Here is a 17,947-nt window from a genome sequence, read left to right as displayed (position 1 = left end):
GATTACCTCTACAACACCCTGGCCAAGGAGTATCAGGATCAGCATACAGTACTGATTACCTCTACAACACCCTGGCCAAAGAGTATCAGGATCAGCATACAGTACTGATTACCTCTACAACACCCTGGCCAAGGAGTATCAGGATCAGCATACAGTACTGATTACCTCTACAACACCCTGGCCAAGGAGTATCAGGATCACCATACAGTACTGATTACCTCTACAACACCCTGGCCAAGGAGTATCAGGATCACCATACAGTACTGATTACCTCTACAACACCCTGGCCAAGGAGTATCAGGATCACCATACAGTACTGATTACCTCTACAACATCCTGGCCAAGGAGTATCAGGATCACCATACAGTACTGATTACCTCTACAACACCCTGACCAAGGAGTATCAGGATCACCATACAGTCGTGATTACCTCTACAACACCCTGGCCAAGGAGTATCAGGATCACCATACAGTACTGATTACCTCTACAACATCCTGGCCAAGGAGTATCAGGATCACCATACAGTACTGATTACCTCTACAACATCCTGGCCAAGGAGTATCCGGATCACCATACAGTACTGATTACCTCTACAACACCCTGACCAAGGAGTATCAGGATCACCATACAGTACTGATTACCTCTACAACACCCTGGCCAAGGAGTATCAGGATCACCATACAGTACTGATTACTGCTACAACACCCTGGCCAAGGAGTATCAGGATCACCATACAGTACTGATTACCTCTACAACACCCTGGCCAAGGAGTATCAGGATCACCATACAGTGCTGATTACTGCTACAACACCCTGGCCAAGGAGTATCAGGATCACCATACAGTACTGATTACCTCTACAACACCCTGGCCAAGGAGTATCAGGATCACCATACAGTACTGATTACCTCTACAACATCCTGGCAAAGGAGTATCAGGATCACCATACAGTACTGATTACCTCTACAACACCCTGGCCAAGGAGTATCAGGATCACCATACAGTACTGATTACCTCTACAACACCCTGGCCAAGGAGTATCAGGATCAGCATACAGTACTGATTACCTCTACAACACCCTGGCCAAGGAGTATCAGGATCAGCATACACTACTGATTACCTTTACAACACCCTGGCCAAGGAGTATCAGGATCAGCATACAGTACTGATTACCTCTACAACACCCTGGCCAAGGAGTATCAGGATCCCCGTACAGTACTGATTACCTCTACAACACCCTGGCCAAGGAGTATCAGGATCCCCGTACAGTACTGATTACCTCTACAATACCCTGGCCAAGGAGTATCAGGATCAGCATACAGTACTGATTACCTCTACAACACCCTGGCCAAGGAGTATCAGGATCAGCATACAGTACTGATTACTGCTACAACACCCTGGCCAAGGAGTATCAGGATCACCATACAGTACTGATTACCTCTACAACATCCTGGCCAAGGAGTATCCGGATCACCATACAGTACTGATTACCTCTACAACACCCTGACCAAGGAGTATCAGGATCACCATACAGTACTGATTACCTCTACAACACCCTGGCCAAGGAGTATCAGGATCACCATACAGTACTGATTACTGCTACAACACCCTGGCCAAGGAGTATCAGGATCAGCATACAGTACTGATTACCTCTACAACATCCTGGCCAAGGAGTATCAGGATCACCATACAGTACTGATTACCTCTACAACACCCTGGCCAAGGAGTATCAGGATCACCATACAGTGCTGATTACTGCTACAACACCCTGGCCAATGAGTATCAGGATCACCATACAGTACTGATTACCTCTACAATACCCTGAACACCCTCCAAGGAGTATCAGGATCAGCATACAGTACTGATTACCTCTACAACACCCTGGCCAAGGAGTATCAGGATCACCATACAGTACTGATTACCTCTACAACACCCTGGCCAAGGAGTATCAGGATCACCATACAGTACTGATTACTGCTACAACACCCTGGCCAAGGAGTATCAGGATCAGCATACGGTACTGATTACTGCTACAACACCCTGGCCAAGGAGTATCAGGATCACCATACAGTACTGATTACCTCTACAACACCCTGGCCAAGGAGTATCAGGATCACCATACAGTACTGATTACCTCTACAACACCCTGGCCAAGGAGTATCAGGATCAGCATACAGTACTGATTACCTCTACAACACCCTGGCCAAGGAGTATCAGGATCAGCATACAGTACTGATTACCTCTACAACACCCTGGCCAAGGAGTATCAGGATCACCATACAGTGCTGATTACTGCTACAACACCCTGGCCAAGGAGTATCAGGATCACCATACAGTACTGATTACCTCTACAACACCCTGACCAAGGAGTATCAGGATCAGCATACAGTACTGATTACCTCTACAACACCCTGGCCAAGGAGTATCAGGATCACCATACAGTACTGATTACCTCTACAACACCCTGGCCAAGGAGTATCAGGATCACCATACAGTACTGATTACTGCAACAACACCCTGGCCAAGGAGTATCAGGATCAGCATACAGTACTGATTACTGCTACAACACCCTGGCCAAGGAGTATCAGGATCACCATACAGTACTGATTACCTCTACAACACCCTGGCCAAGGAGTATCAGGATCAGCATACAGTACTGATTACCTCTACAACACCCTGGCCAAGGAGTATCAGGATCAGCATACAGTACTGATTACCTCTACAACACCCTGGCCAAGGAGTATCAGGATCAGCATACAGTACTGATTACCTCTACAACACCCTGGCCAAGGAGTATCAGGATCACCATACAGTACTGATTACCTCTACAACACCCTGGCCAAGGAGTATCAGGATCACCATACAGTACTGATTACCTCTACAACACCCTGGCCAAGGAGTATCAGGATCACCATACAGTACTGATTACCTCTACAACATCCTGGCCAAGGAGTATCAGGATCACCATACAGTACTGATTACCTCTACAACACCCTGACCAAGGAGTATCAGGATCACCATACAGTCGTGATTACCTCTACAACACCCTGGCCAAGGAGTATCAGGATCACCATACAGTCGTGATTACCTCTACAACACCCTGGCCAAGGAGTATCAGGATCACCATACAGTACTGATTACCTCTACAACATCCTGGCCAAGGAGTATCAGGATCACCATACAGTACTGATTACCTCTACAACATCCTGGCCAAGGAGTATCCGGATCACCATACAGTACTGATTACCTCTACAACACCCTGACCAAGGAGTATCAGGATCACCATACAGTACTGATTACCTCTACAACACCCTGGCCAAGGAGTATCAGGATCACCATACAGTACTGATTACTGCTACAACACCCTGGCCAAGGAGTATCAGGATCACCATACAGTACTGATTACCTCTACAACACCCTGGCCAAGGAGTATCAGGATCACCATACAGTGCTGATTACTGCTACAACACCCTGGCCAAGGAGTATCAGGATCACCATACAGTACTGATTACCTCTACAACACCCTGGCCAAGGAGTATCAGGATCACCATACAGTACTGATTACCTCTACAACATCCTGGCCAAGGAGTATCAGGATCACCATACAGTACTGATTACCTCTACAACACCCTGGCCAAGGAGTATCAGGATCACCATACAGTACTGATTACCTCTACAACACCCTGGCCAAGGAGTATCAGGATCACCATACAGTACTGATTACTGCTAAAACACCCTGGCCAAGGAGTATCAGGATCAGCATACAGTACTGATTACCTCTACAACACCCTGGCCAAGGAGTATCAGGATCACCATACAGTACTGATTACCTCTACAACACCCTGGCCAAGGAGTATCAGGATCACCATACAGTACTGATTACCTCTACAACACCCTGGCCAAGGAGTATCAGGATCAGCATACACTACTGATTACCTCTACAACACCCTGGCCAAGGAGTATCAGGATCAGCATACAGTACTGATTACCTCTACAACACCCTGGCCAAGGAGTATCAGGATCAGCATACACTACTGATTACCTCTACAACACCCTGGCCAAGGAGTATCAGGATCAGCATACAGTACTGATTACCTCTACAACACCCTGGCCAAGGAGTATCAGGATCCCCGTACAGTACTGATTACCTCTACAACACCCTGGCCAAGGAGTATCAGGATCCCCGTACAGTACTGATTACCTCTACAATACCCTGGCCAAGGAGTATCAGGATCAGCATACAGTACTGATTACCTCTACAACACCCTGGCCAAGGAGTATCAGGATCAGCATACAGTACTGATTACTGCTACAACACCCTGGCCAAGGAGTATCAGGATCACCATACAGTACTGATTACCTCTACAACATCCTGGCCAAGGAGTATCCGGATCACCATACAGTACTGATTACCTCTACAACACCCTGACCAAGGAGTATCAGGATCACCATACAGTACTGATTACCTCTACAACACCCTGGCCAAGGAGTATCAGGATCACCATACAGTACTGATTACTGCTACAACACCCTGGCCAAGGAGTATCAGGATCAGCATACAGTACTGATTACCTCTACAACATCCTGGCCAAGGAGTATCAGGATCACCATACAGTACTGATTACCTCTACAACACCCTGGCCAAGGAGTATCAGGATCACCATACAGTGCTGATTACTGCTACAACACCCTGGCCAAGGAGTATCAGGATCACCATACAGTACTGATTACCTCTACAATACCCTGACCAAGGAGTATCAGGATCAGCATACAGTACTGATTACCTCTACAACACCCTGGCCAAGGAGTATCAGGATCACCATACAGTACTGATTACCTCTACAACACCCTGGCCAAGGAGTATCAGGATCACCATACAGTACTGATTACTGCTACAACACCCTGGCCAAGGAGTATCAGGATCAGCATACAGTACTGATTACTGCTACAACACCCTGGCCAAGGAGTATCAGGATCACCATACAGTACTGATTACCTCTACAACACCCTGGCCAAGGAGTATCAGGATCACCATACAGTACTGATTACCTCTACAACACCCTGGCCAAGGAGTATCAGGATCAGCATACAGTACTGATTACCTCTACAACACCCTGGCCAAGGAGTATCAGGATCAGCATACAGTACTGATTACCTCTACAACACCCTGGCCAAGGAGTATCAGGATCACCATACAGTGCTGATTACTGCTACAACACCCTGGCCAAGGAGTATCAGGATCACCATACAGTACTGATTACCTCTACAACACCCTGACCAAGGAGTATCAGGATCAGCATACAGTACTGATTACCTCTACAACACCCTGGCCAAGGAGTATCAGGATCACCATACAGTACTGATTACCTCTACAACACCCTGGCCAAGGAGTATCAGGATCACCATACAGTACTGATTACTGCAACAACACCCTGGCCAAGGAGTATCAGGATCAGCATACAGTACTGATTACTGCTACAACACCCTGGCCAAGGAGTATCAGGATCACCATACAGTACTGATTACCTCTACAACACCCTGGCCAAGGAGTATCAGGATCAGCATACAGTACTGATTACCTCTACAACACCCTGGCCAAGGAGTATCAGGATCAGCATACAGTACTGATTACCTCTACAACACCCTGGCCAAGGAGTATCAGGATCAGCATACAGTACTGATTACCTCTACAACACCCTGGCCAAGGAGTATCAGGATCAGCATACAGTACTGATTACCTCTACAACACCCTGGCCAAGGAGTATCAGGATCACCATACAGTACTGATTACCTCTACAACACCCTGGACAAGGAGTATCAGGATCAGCATACAGTACTGATTACCTCTACAACACCCTGGCCAAGGAGTATCAGGATCAGCATACAGTACTGATTACCTCTACAACACCCTGGCCAAGGAGTATCAGGATCCCCATACAGTACTGATTACCTCTACAATACCCTGGCCAAGGAGTATCAGGATCAGCATACAGTACTGATTACCTCTACAACACCCTGGCCAAGGAGTATCAGGATCAGCATACAGTACTGATTACTGCTACAACACCCTGGCCAAGGAGTATCAGGATCAGCATACAGTACTGATTACCTCTACAACACCCTGGCCAAGGAGTATCAGGATCACCATACAGTACTGATTACCTCTACAACACCCTGGCCAAGGAGTATCAGGATCACCATACAGTACTGATTACCTCTACAACACCCTGGCCAAGGAGTATCAGGATCCCCATACAGTACTGATTACCTCTACAACACCCTGGCCAAGGAGTATCAGGATCACCATACAGTACTGATTACCTCTACAACATCCTGGCCAAGGAGTATCAGGATCACCATACAGTACTGATTACCTCTACAACATCCTGGCCAAGGAGTATCAGGATCACCATACAGTACTGATTACCTCTACAACACCCTGACCAAGGAGTATCAGGATCACCATACAGTACTGATTACCTCTACAACACCCTGGCCAAGGAGTATCAGGATCACCATACAGTACTGATTACTGCTACAACACCCTGGCCAAGGAGTATCAGCATCACCATACAGTACTGATTACCTCTACAACACCCTGGCCAAGGAGTATCAGGATCAACATACAGTGCTGATTACTGCTACAACACCCTGGCCAAGGAGTATCAGGATCACCATACAGTACTGATTACCTCTACAACACCCTGGCCAATGAGTATCAGGATCAGCATACAGTACTGATTACCTCTACAACACCCTGGCCAAGGAGTATCAGGATCCCCATACAGTACTGATTACCTCTACAATACCCTGGCCAAGGAGTATCAGGATCAGCATACAGTACTGATTACCTCTACAACACTCTGGCCAAGGAGTATCAGGATCAGCATACAGTACTGATTACCTCTACAACACCCTGGCCAAGGAGTATCAGGATCCCCATACAGTACTGATTACCTCTACAATACCCTGGCCAAGGAGTATCAGGATCCCCATACAGTACTGATTACCTCTACAATACCCTGTCGATGAACTGGGTCTCGACCCCGCCCTGTGCAACTGGGTACTGGACTTCCTGACGGGCCGCCCCCAGGTGGTGAGGGTAGGCAACAACATCTCCTCCCCGCTGATCCTCAACACGGGGGCCCCACAAGGGTGCGTTCTGAGCCCTCTCCTGTACTCCCTGTTCACCCACGACTGCGTGGCCACGCACGCCTCCAACTCAATCATCAAGTTTGCGGACGACACAACAGTGGTAGGCTTGATTACCAACAACGACGAGACGGCCTACAGGGAGGAGGTGAGGGCCCTCGGAGTGTGGTGTCAGGAAAATAACCTCACACTCAACGTCAACAAAACTAAGGAGATGATTGTGGACTTCAGGAAACAGCAGAGGGAACACCCCCCTATCCACATCGATGGAACAGTAGTGGAGAGGGTAGCAAGTTTTAAGTTCCTCGGCATACACATCACAGACAAACTGAATTGGTCCACTCACACTGACAGCGTCGTGAAGAAGGCGCAGCAGCGCCTCTTCAACCTCAGGAGGCTGAAGAAATTCGGCTTGTCACCAAAAGCACTCACAAACTTCTACAGATGCACAATCGAGAGCATCCTGGCGGGCTGTATCACCGCCTGGTACGGCAACTGCTCCGCCCTCAACCGTAAGGCTCTCCAGAGGGTAGTGAGGTCTGCACAACGCATCACCGGGGGCAAACTACCTGCCCTCCAGGACACCTACACCACCCGATGTTACAGGAAGGCCATAAAGATCATCAAGGACATCAACCACCCGAACCACTGCCTGTTCACCCCGCTATCATCCAGAAGGCGAGGTCAGTACAGGTGCATCAAAGCTGGGACTGAGAGACTGAAAAACAGCTTCTATCTCAAGGCTATCAGACTGTTAAACAGCCACCATTGAGTGGCTGCTGCCTACACACTGTCATTGACACTGACCCAACTCCAGCCACTTTAATAATGGGAATTGATGGGAAATGATGTAAATATATCACTAGCCACTTTAAACAATGCTACCTTATATAATGTTACTTACCCTACATTATTCATCTCATATGCATACGTATATACTGTACTCTACATCATCGACTGCATCCTTATGTAATACATGTATCACTAGCCACTTTAACTATGCCACTTTGTTTACTTTGTCTACATACTCATCTCATATGTATATACTGTACTCGATACCATCTACTGTTTGCTGCTCTGTACCATCACTCATTCATATATCCTTATGTACATATTCTTTATCCCCTTACACTGTGTATAAGACAGTAGTTTTAGAATTGTTAGTTAGATTACTTGTTGGTTATCACTGCATTGTCGGAACTAGAAGCACAAGCATTTCGCTACACTCGCATTAACATCTGCTAACCATGTGTATGTGACAAATAAAATTTGATTTGATTTGATTTGATTTGATTTACAATACCCTGGCCAAGGAGTATCAGGATCAGCATACAGTACTGATTACCTCTACAACACTCTGGCCAAGGAGTATCAGGATCAGCATACAGTACTGATTACCTCTACAATACCCTGGCCAAGGAGTATCAGGATCAGCATACAGTACTGATTACCTCTACAACACCCTGGCCAAGGAGTATCAGGATCCCCATACAGTACTGATTACCTCTACAACACCCTGGCCAAGGAGTATCAGGATCACCATACAGTACTGATTACTGCTACAACACCCTGGCCAAGGAGTATCAGCATCACCATACAGTACTGATTACCTCTACAACACCCTGGCCAAGGAGTATCAGGATCAGCATACAGTACTGATTACCTCTACAACACCCTGGCCAAGGAGTATCAGGATCAGCATACAGTACTGATTACCTCTACAACACCCTGGCCAAGGAGTATCAGGATCACCATACAGTACTGATTACCTCTACAACACCCTGGCCAAGGAGTATCAGGATCACCATACAGTACTGATTACCTCTACAACACCCTGGCCAAGGAGTATCAGGATCACCATACAGTACTGATTACCTCTACAACACCCTGGCCAAGGAGTATCAGGATCAGCATACAGTACTGATTACCTCTACAACACCCTGGCCAAGGAGTATCAGGATCACCATACAGTACTGATTACCTCTACAACACCCTGGCCAAGGAGTATCAGGATCACCATACAGTACTGATTACCTCTACAACACCCTGGCCAAGGAGTATCAGGATCACCATACAGTACTGATTACCTCTACAACACCCTGGCCAAGGAGTATCAGGATCACCATACAGTACTGATTACCTCTACAACACCCTGGCCAAGGAGTATCAGGATCACCATACAGTACTGATTACCTCTACAACACCCTGGCCAATGAGTATCAGGATCACCATACAGTACTGATTACCTCTACAACACCCTGGCCAAGGAGTATCAGGATCAGCATACAGTACTGATTACCTCTACAACACCCTGGCCAAGGAGTATCAGGATCCCCATACAGTACTGATTACCTCTACAACACCCTGGCCAAGGAGTATCAGGATCACCATACAGTACTGATTACTGCTACAACACCCTGGCCAAGGAGTATCAGGATCACCATACAGTACTGATCACCATACAGATGAGGGTTGGCTTTTTCACCAGAAATAGAAAGGGAAAGAGGATACCTAGACAGTTATACAACTGAACGCCTTCACCTGAAATGTGTCTTCCACATGTAACCCAACGCCACTGAATCAGAGAGGTGCAGGGGGCTGCCTTAATCGACATCCACGTTTTCGGCACCCGGGGAACAGAGCTTTACTGTTTACAGAATATGTGTGTAGTGTGTGTGTGTGTGTGTGTGTGTGTGTGTGTGTGTGTGTGTGTGTCATAAATAAGTGTCTGATGAAGTGTGTTAGACTTGTCAGGATGTAGGCCATTACATCAAAGGAATCACTCTACTTCTTATTGAGACAGAAAACAAACATATTGTGCCAGAAAATGAAGTGAAGCACTCTGATGGCCAGAAAGATTTGTCTCATGGTATCAACTGGACATACTATTTGAGGATTCATCATGTGTATTTTTGTTCAACCTATATGAGAATATCACTCACTACACGAGAATACAATGACTAGTTTGAGAAAACAGGTAGTAACATGGATGAAATCCTACACGTTTCTGTGGGATGGTAGCTGGCTTAATGTATATGCTTTGTATTATGGAGAGAGGGAGTGTAGTGTAGGTGAAAATATGTCATCTCCTGTCCAAAAATGATGCTCTATGTGGAGCACATTGCAGCATGTTTCTCCGTTTTCTATTTGTGAACATGAACTTGTGGTAGTGAGCCCGAAATAGAAACCGGAATCACAGACAGACGCTCAAGCACACATACCCCTCCGCTCACCTAGCTCTCTGCGCCACTGTTTCTGTTCACCACTGTTGATACAGTATCTGTCTCACCCTCTCAAACTCTCTTACTTTCTCACAGATTTCCGGGGTTGTAATCGTATCACACTTTCAAAAACCTCCTCATATCAAAAACACATCCTTTATTTAACCAGTAATACATGAGGCCTGTCAAAAGTAAAAATAGCGAAAACAAAGAAGATCCTAAACATAGTTTTTCTTTCTTTTCCCAACCCCTCCTTTGCAGGTTTTCCTGAGCACCCTCTGTCTGTGAGTGTGTGTCTGAGTGTGTGTGTGTCTTAGTGTGTGTGTTATGGCCTCTGGGACGGACGACCCATACCGTAAGATGCTAATGCTAGGGGCCATCGCTGCGGCGTCAGCCTTCGTGGTCACAATCTTCATCGTGGTGGTCTGTGTGGGCTGCCAGAGGTGAGAGGTCACTGCCAACACATTTGACACATCTCACAGATTTCTCTCTCTCTCTCTCCCAATCGCTTTTTCTCTCTCTCTTATCCCTCTCTCTACCTCTTCCTAATCTCCTCTTTTATTTATCTCTCCCCCTCTCCCATCTCACAATGTCTGCCCCCCCCCCCCATCCCACCCTTCGTGCATCCTGAGAAGAGAATGTGTGATGAATGTTAATGGTTTGTATTGTCAGATCAAATTAAATGCTCTTCCTAGGACAGTGGAGAGGGCAGGGCACATCCACAGTCTAGGGAACAGGGCTCCCTCTCGCTAGACAAAAGCAATGGAACACAGTATGTTGTGGTTCTTACAGAACCTTCAGGGACTAATGAGACTCAACCCTCAGTGGCTTTGTTGCCAGGGGATATGCACTGTGACCAGACATAGAGATGTACAGTAGCTCAATGTTAAGATTAATGTTAAGGAATCTGTAAATGTAACCAATAAAATAAATATGTTGATGTTGCCACAAACTGTCTGGATAAAAGTCTCCTCTTTACTCTTTTTAGTTTGATAAACAATTTATTTTTCTTGTGCCGAACTCCTGCCTCCAATGTGTTGTTATAGTGTGACAGTCCTGTGGGATGTGGAGGTGTAGACACCTGCCCACTGTTCCCCAAGGGTAGACAGAGCTGAGAGGTGTCTAGAGAGGGGTGATGTGTCGTGGGCTGAAGAGAGAGACCCCTGAGTCCCCGGGGCATCTCAATGGTACTAAGTGGACTCTGCAAGTGTGTACTGTAGGTGCACATGTGCATCTCCTCTCCTTCATCTTCGCTGAACTGAAATCAACAGTCCTCCATGGTTACAGAACGTTCCCAGAGCACCAATAGTAACGTGTGGAAATGTGTTCAACCATGAAGAAATGTTTACTTCTCAGCTCTGAGTGAAACTCAGCAGAGACAGGGTTAATAATGACATAGTAGTAATCACTGTTACTTCGTGTCCCAAGGAAAAACAAGACCAAACATCCTGTGTCCAATGGAGAGAAGGGTACCTCAGTAGAAATGGTGAGTTATCTTCACTTCCCACGCAGCCCCCTTCTCTTTTCCTCACCCCTTCTAAGTCCTCATTTCATGTGTATGTTTTCTGTTGTGTGTTTCAGACCTACCACAATCCCTTCACCGTTATTTGTTATCGAACCTCTCAATAAATTGCATTCCTACTTCCTGTCACATGACTTTGAGTGCTCACTCCACCACCCAGCATAAAAGTTTAAATACTTTTCACCCTTATTTATAGCAGAAGGTGGGAACCAAACAACAGTTATTTCGAACACATCTAGAACCACCCTGTAGATGACCAGCTGACCAGTCTCTATGTACCTATCTCTGTTTCTATCTTCCCCCTCTCTCTCTCCCTCTCGCTCTCTCGCTGTCTCTCTCTCTCTCTCTCTCTCTCTCTCCCTCTCGCTGTCTCTCTCTCTCTCTCTCTCTCTCTCTGCAGGGTGCTCTCCGTCAGCCCAAGAACAGTTCCATGAGTAAATCTGACACCAGGCTGCATGAGATCAACCGCCTGCCTTGCAACGGCAACAGTAAGTAACAATACTAACAATCAACTGCCAATAATTTGAAAACTGGCGGTACATAGCAGAGATGGAAACTATGTAACAATGATGGGATAATAAAGGTCCCCCTCCTTCTCACTCGCTCTAGGTGGGGGTAAGAATCGTCCAGCCAGTATGGACCTGCTCCTCCTCCACAGCCGTCGCTCCACGTCTGACCTCCGCCCACCCCTGGTCCGCCAGCTTCCCCAGATCCCCAACAGACCAGTGGGGAAGGGAGACCCCGAGGGGGGAGACATTCGGGGGGGAGGAGGAGATGGGGTCAGAGACCACACCTACACTGAGGTGGGAATCCGGAACTCACCCGTCCGTTGCCTTGATGATGGGCTGTATGAGGTTGTAGGGGTTCGAGAGGCAGACACGGTGCCCCCCGCTCCCCCTCCCACGTCGGCCAACACCCCGGCAACACTAAGGGCTTCACAGAGCCCCAATGGGACCCGAACCAACGTGGTCCGAAACGGGAATGGGAATGGAAATGGGAATGTGCGTATTTATGCTATGAAATCTACCCAATAGTGAACGCCTGCCTGTAAAATGACTGTTATTTTTGTTATTTCGCTTTTTTTGGTTGGTCCAACGGAATAACAAGGACCTTTCACTTCTGTGTGTTTGTGTGTGTATCTATGTGTATCTGACAGGGGAAGGGCAGAGGGAACGGCAGAGGGGCTGTTAATGGCTGTAGCACTCTTGGTAGAGGTGGAGGGAAGGGGCCCAATGGTGCTAACGGTGTTAACGGATCTAGCGGCTCGCTCTTGTCCTCCCTTCCCTCCCTGGCCATTCAGGACCCAGTAACGGCAGAGTACGCCTCCATCCGGAAGGTCAAGAAGGTAAACAGTGTTTTTACAACTGCTTTCCAATGGAGCTCTGGAACATTATATGAATTTTATATGAATTTGTACTCGTTTCTAACTAAATTAAATGTATTAAGGTGAACAAGGCATCGAAGAACGAGATAGGGAACACAGAGTCAGATGACCAATCAAGTGTCCAATCAAGTGTGGGAGAGTCACCCTCTGCCCCGCCCCCTCTGCTGCCCCGCAGCCAGGAGGTTCCACGGAAACAGCTGGAGCCATTCCACCTGCACGTCTTCCCGAAGGTACTTCCCCAGTAGGGCACTTATGGACAGAGATTCTGTATATATGGTGTAATTCTTCACCAGCTTGTGCAGATAGGGGCAGCAGGTAGCCTAGTGGTTAGAGCGTAGGGGCGGCAGGTAGCCTAGTGGTTAGAGCGTAGGATCAGCAGGTAGCCTAGGGGTTAGAGCGTAGGGGCAGCAGGTAGCCTAGTGGTTAGAGCGTAGGGGCAGCAGGTAGCCTAGTGGTTAGAGTGTAGGGGCGGCAGGTAGCCTAGTGGTTAGAGCGTAGGGGCAGCAGGTAGCCTAGTGGTTAGAGCGTAGGGGCGGCAGGTAGCCTAGTGGTTAGAGCGTAGGGTCGGCAGGTAGCCTAGGGGTTAGAGCGTAGGGGCGGCAGGCAGCCTAGTGGTTAGAGTGTAGGGGCGGCAGGTAGCCTAGTGGTTAGAGTGTAGGGGCAGCAGGTAGCCTAGTGGTTAGAGTTTAGGGGCGGCAGGTAGCCTAGTGGTTAGAGCGTAGGGGCAGCAGGTAGCCTAGTGGTTAGAGCGTAGGGGCGGCAGGTAGCCTAGTGGTTAGAGCGTAGGGGCGGCAGGTCGCCTAGTGGTTAGAGCGTAGGGGCAGCAGGTAGCCTAGTGGTTAGAGTGTAGGGGCGGCAGGTAGCCTAGTGGTTAGAGTGTAGGGGCAGCAGGTAGCCTAGTGGTTAGAGCGTAGGGGCGGCAGGTAGCCTAGTGGTTAGAGCGTAGGGGTGGCAGGTAGCCTAGTGGTTAGAGCGTAGGGTCGGCAGGCAGCCTAGTGGTTAGAGCGTAGGGTCGGCAGGCAGCCTAGTGGTTAGAGCGTAGGGGCGGCAGGTAGCCTAGTGGTTAGAGTGTAGGGGCGGCAGGTAGCCTAGTGGTTAGAGTGTAGGGTCGGCAGGTATCCTAGTGGTTAGAGTGTAGGGTCGGCAGGTATCCTAGTGGTTAGAGTCTAGGGTCGGCAGGTATCCAAGTGGTTAGAGTGTAGGGTCGGCAGGTATCCTAGTGGTTAGAGTGTAGGGTCGGCAGGTATCCTAATGGTTAGAGTGTAGGGGCAGCAGGTAGCCTAGTGGTTAGAGTGTAGGGGCGGCAGGTATCCTAGTGGTTAGAGTGTAGGGGCGGCAGGTATCTTAGTGGTTAGAGTGTAGGGGCGGCAGGTATCCTAGTGGTTAGAGTGTAGGGGCGGCAGGTATCCTAGTGGTTAGAGTGTAGGGGCGGCAGGTATCCTAGTGGTTAGAGTGTAGGGGCGGCAGGTATCCTAGTGGTTAGAGTGTAGGGGCAGCAGGTAGCCTAGTGGTTAGAGTGTAGGGGCAGCAGGTATCCTAGTGGTTAGAGCGTAGGGGCAGCAGGTCGCCTAGTGGTTAGAGCGTAGGGGCGGCAGGTAGCCTAGTGGTTAGAGCGTAGGGGCAGCAGGTAGCCTAGTGGTTAGAGCGTAGGGGCGGCAGGTAGCCTAGTGGTTAGAGCGTAGGGGCAGCAGGTAGCCTAGTGGTTAGAGCGTAGGGGCGGCAGGTAGCCTAGTGGTTAGAGCGTAGGGGCAGCAGGTAGCCTAGTGGTTAGAGCGTAGGGGCGGCAGGTAGCCTAGTGGTTAGAGCGTAGGGGCGGCAGGTAGCCTAGTGGTTAGAGCGTAGGGGCGGCAGGCAGCCTAGTGGTTAGAGTGTAGGGGCGGCAGGTAGCCTAGTGGTTAGAGTGTAGGGGCAGCAGGTAGCCTAGTGGTTAGAGCGTAGGGGCAGCAGGTAGCCTAGTGGTTAGAGTGTAGGGGCGGCAGGTAGCCTAGTGGTTAGAGTGTAGGGGCAGCAGGTAGCCTAGTGGTTAGAGCGTAGGGGCGGCAGGTAGCCTAGTGGTTAGAGCGTAGGGGTGGCAGGTAGCCTAGTGGTTAGAGCGTAGGGGCGGCAGGTAGCCTAGTGGTTAGAGTGTAGGGGCAGCAGGTATCCTAGTGGTTAGAGTGTAGGGGCAGCAGGTAGCCTAGTGGTTAGAGTGTTGGTCTAGTAAACAAAAGGTTGCAAGAGCAAATCCCTGAGCTGACAAGGTGAAAATCTGTCGATCTGCCCCTGAACAAGGCAGTTAACCCACTGTTCCTAGGCCATCATTGAAAATTAGAATTTGTTCTTAAACTGACTTGCCTAGTTAAATAAAGGTTTAAAAAATGCTCAGTTCTACCATTTATCCACCAGGGGGAACTATGTCCTACAGATTGTTCTTCTTTCTACTCATTATCCAGTGTTTGAGCTCAGTGGAAGAGTATAATGTTTACTGTTCATTTTTGATTGTTTATTTCACTTGTGTTTATTATTTATTTCACTTGCTTTGGCAATGTAAACATACAGTATGTTTTCCATGCCAATAAAGACCTTTGAATTGAGTTGAATTGAGTAGATACGCTCCATCCAGGTTGAAGTTTCCCAAACCACAACTCTAGCATCAGATCACCCTAATCCCAATCCTAATCTTAACCATTGGGAGGAAACATGTGAAACTGGCCTTAGATCAGTGTGTAAGGAGCAGTTCCGGGCCTGATCTTAATCACTATTTCCAGCCACATGAGCACAGCCTCGAATGGCCTTACAGTATCTGTCAACATTACTAAAAGTCAGGTCCTCACAGATTATGTCTAAAGGGATGACAAACTATCCATCTTTCATTCTTTAGCCTATTCTTTGTTAGGCTATGTCCCACAGACATGATTCAATCTCATTGTTAAGTGTGCCCCGGGCTTGATATCACTTTCTAATCAGATAAGCCTGTTGGAAATAGTGTTTATAAACAGTCAAGGCCAATTTGGGGGCTGCAATGAAGGAGGGAAATGGAGGGACAATGATTGGATAAAGATCAAACTTTTTTGGCAGTCCTACCTGTTTTTACTCACTGTCTGTGTCTGTGTGTGTGTGTGTGTGTGCCTGCGTGCGTGCGTGCGTGCGTGCGTGCGTGCGTGTGTGTGTGTGTGAGTGAGTGAGTGAATGTAATTTGCTCCGTCACACATTTGGATAGATTGATGTTATTTTAGCGGTGGGTCTGTGATTTTTTATATGATCTACTTATTGTCCCACATGATGAAATCAGGGGAGGGGACTGTGGATCTGTGTCCATCCATCCGTTAGTTCGTACGTTAGTCACACACGATATCTTAGACAGCACTGGACAAATTTTGACAAACCTTGGGTGAATGATGCTTCTTGCCACAGAGAGCCAGCATTTGAAGAATCTAAAATATATTTGGATTTGTTTAGCACTTTTCTGGTTACTACGTGATTCCATATGTGTTATTTCATAGTTTTGATGTCTTCGCTATTATTCTACATTGTAGAAAATAGTAAAAATAAAGAAAAACCCTTGAATGAGTAGCTGTGTCAAAACATTTGACAGTACTGTATATGTATATATATATAAATACAACTGTGTGTGCATTATTGTGTGTCGTCTCACACTCTCTAGTGTGTCCTTGAGAGAGAGCTTGTTTTTGTCTATTTAGTGTGTGTGTGTTTTGGAGAAAGCCAGTGAGCGTGTTCTCTTGTTTGTAGTCATGTTGATGCCTATGTACTCTGTGTGGACGTGCTCCATAGCGCGCGCGTGTGTGTGTGTGTGTGTGTGTGTGTGTGTGTGTGTGTGTGTGTGTGTGTGTGTGTGTGTGTGTGCGCGTGCATGTGCGTGTGTGTGTGTGAGCCTGCGTCCCCGCCCTTCTCCTGCTCTGTGGAGGACATGTTGTGTGAGTGGCTAGTAAAGCTGAGGGGCCGATTAAGCAAGAGCCTGGCTGGCTGCCAAGTCGTGTGTATTCTTGTGTGTGCAATCGTTTTTTAGAATATAAATTAAACCTGTAACTATGAGATTGTATTAACAAGCACAATTAACAAACTTCTCGGGAACTTTAATGAACTTAAATTGCGTTTACTAATGTTGCTCATAAAAACATTCATAAATCACTGAAACCATAAATGGTGGATATTTTAAGTTTTTAAGTAATATTTTAAGTAATATTTTAAATAATATAAGTCACAGTTCTTTCAGCTAAATAAAGAATGACGTTTTTTATCACTTGAGGCTGAGAAACATCTGACTAATCGACCAAGAGTTAAAAATATCCACAGATGAAGAAGAAAATGTGATTTGATGGCAGCATCTGATTGTGGTTATGATTTCTGTCTGATTTCTGAACAGCTGTGTGCTGTGTGGGCTGTCTTCTGAGATGCACACACACAGACACACACACACAGACACATACACACACAGACACACACACATACACGTGGGCAGGATCTTTGATCTGGGGGCCATGTGTATATGAAACACAAATGATTCATTAACCATCTCAATTTCCTACAAAACATTTAGCTCTCTCTCTATCGCCAGTAGTCTTTTGTTGTGATCAGTTATATTTATATGAAAAATACCAACTAGAAAGACAAGAGGCACAGTAATATGGTGGAGGGGAGACTAAACCAGTTGCATATAGATTGTCTGCTG

General features: G+C 47.3%; 1 protein-coding gene across 1 annotated transcript in view; it reads left to right on the top strand.

Annotated features, from left to right (window-relative positions):
• The window catches only part of LOC115102015 (uncharacterized), a 120,089-nt gene that overhangs the window by 76,084 nt on the left and 26,058 nt on the right, over positions 1-17,947 (top strand). Inside the window, exons 2-7 of the mRNA XM_065005287.1 lie at positions 10,634-10,815; positions 11,801-11,858; positions 12,295-12,382; positions 12,504-12,895; positions 13,051-13,239; positions 13,341-13,508. Of these exons, the coding sequence (XP_064861359.1) occupies positions 10,700-10,815; positions 11,801-11,858; positions 12,295-12,382; positions 12,504-12,895; positions 13,051-13,239; positions 13,341-13,508 (1,011 nt within the window). The 5' untranslated portion in view covers positions 10,634-10,699. The remainder of the gene's footprint in view (positions 1-10,633; positions 10,816-11,800; positions 11,859-12,294; positions 12,383-12,503; positions 12,896-13,050; positions 13,240-13,340; positions 13,509-17,947) is intronic.

Source organism: Oncorhynchus nerka, linkage group LG20 (assembly GCF_034236695.1).
Source record: "Oncorhynchus nerka isolate Pitt River linkage group LG20, Oner_Uvic_2.0, whole genome shotgun sequence".
NCBI classification, from domain to species: Eukaryota; Metazoa; Chordata; class Actinopteri; order Salmoniformes; family Salmonidae; genus Oncorhynchus; species Oncorhynchus nerka.
This window is presented reverse-complemented; position numbering and strand designations above follow the sequence as displayed.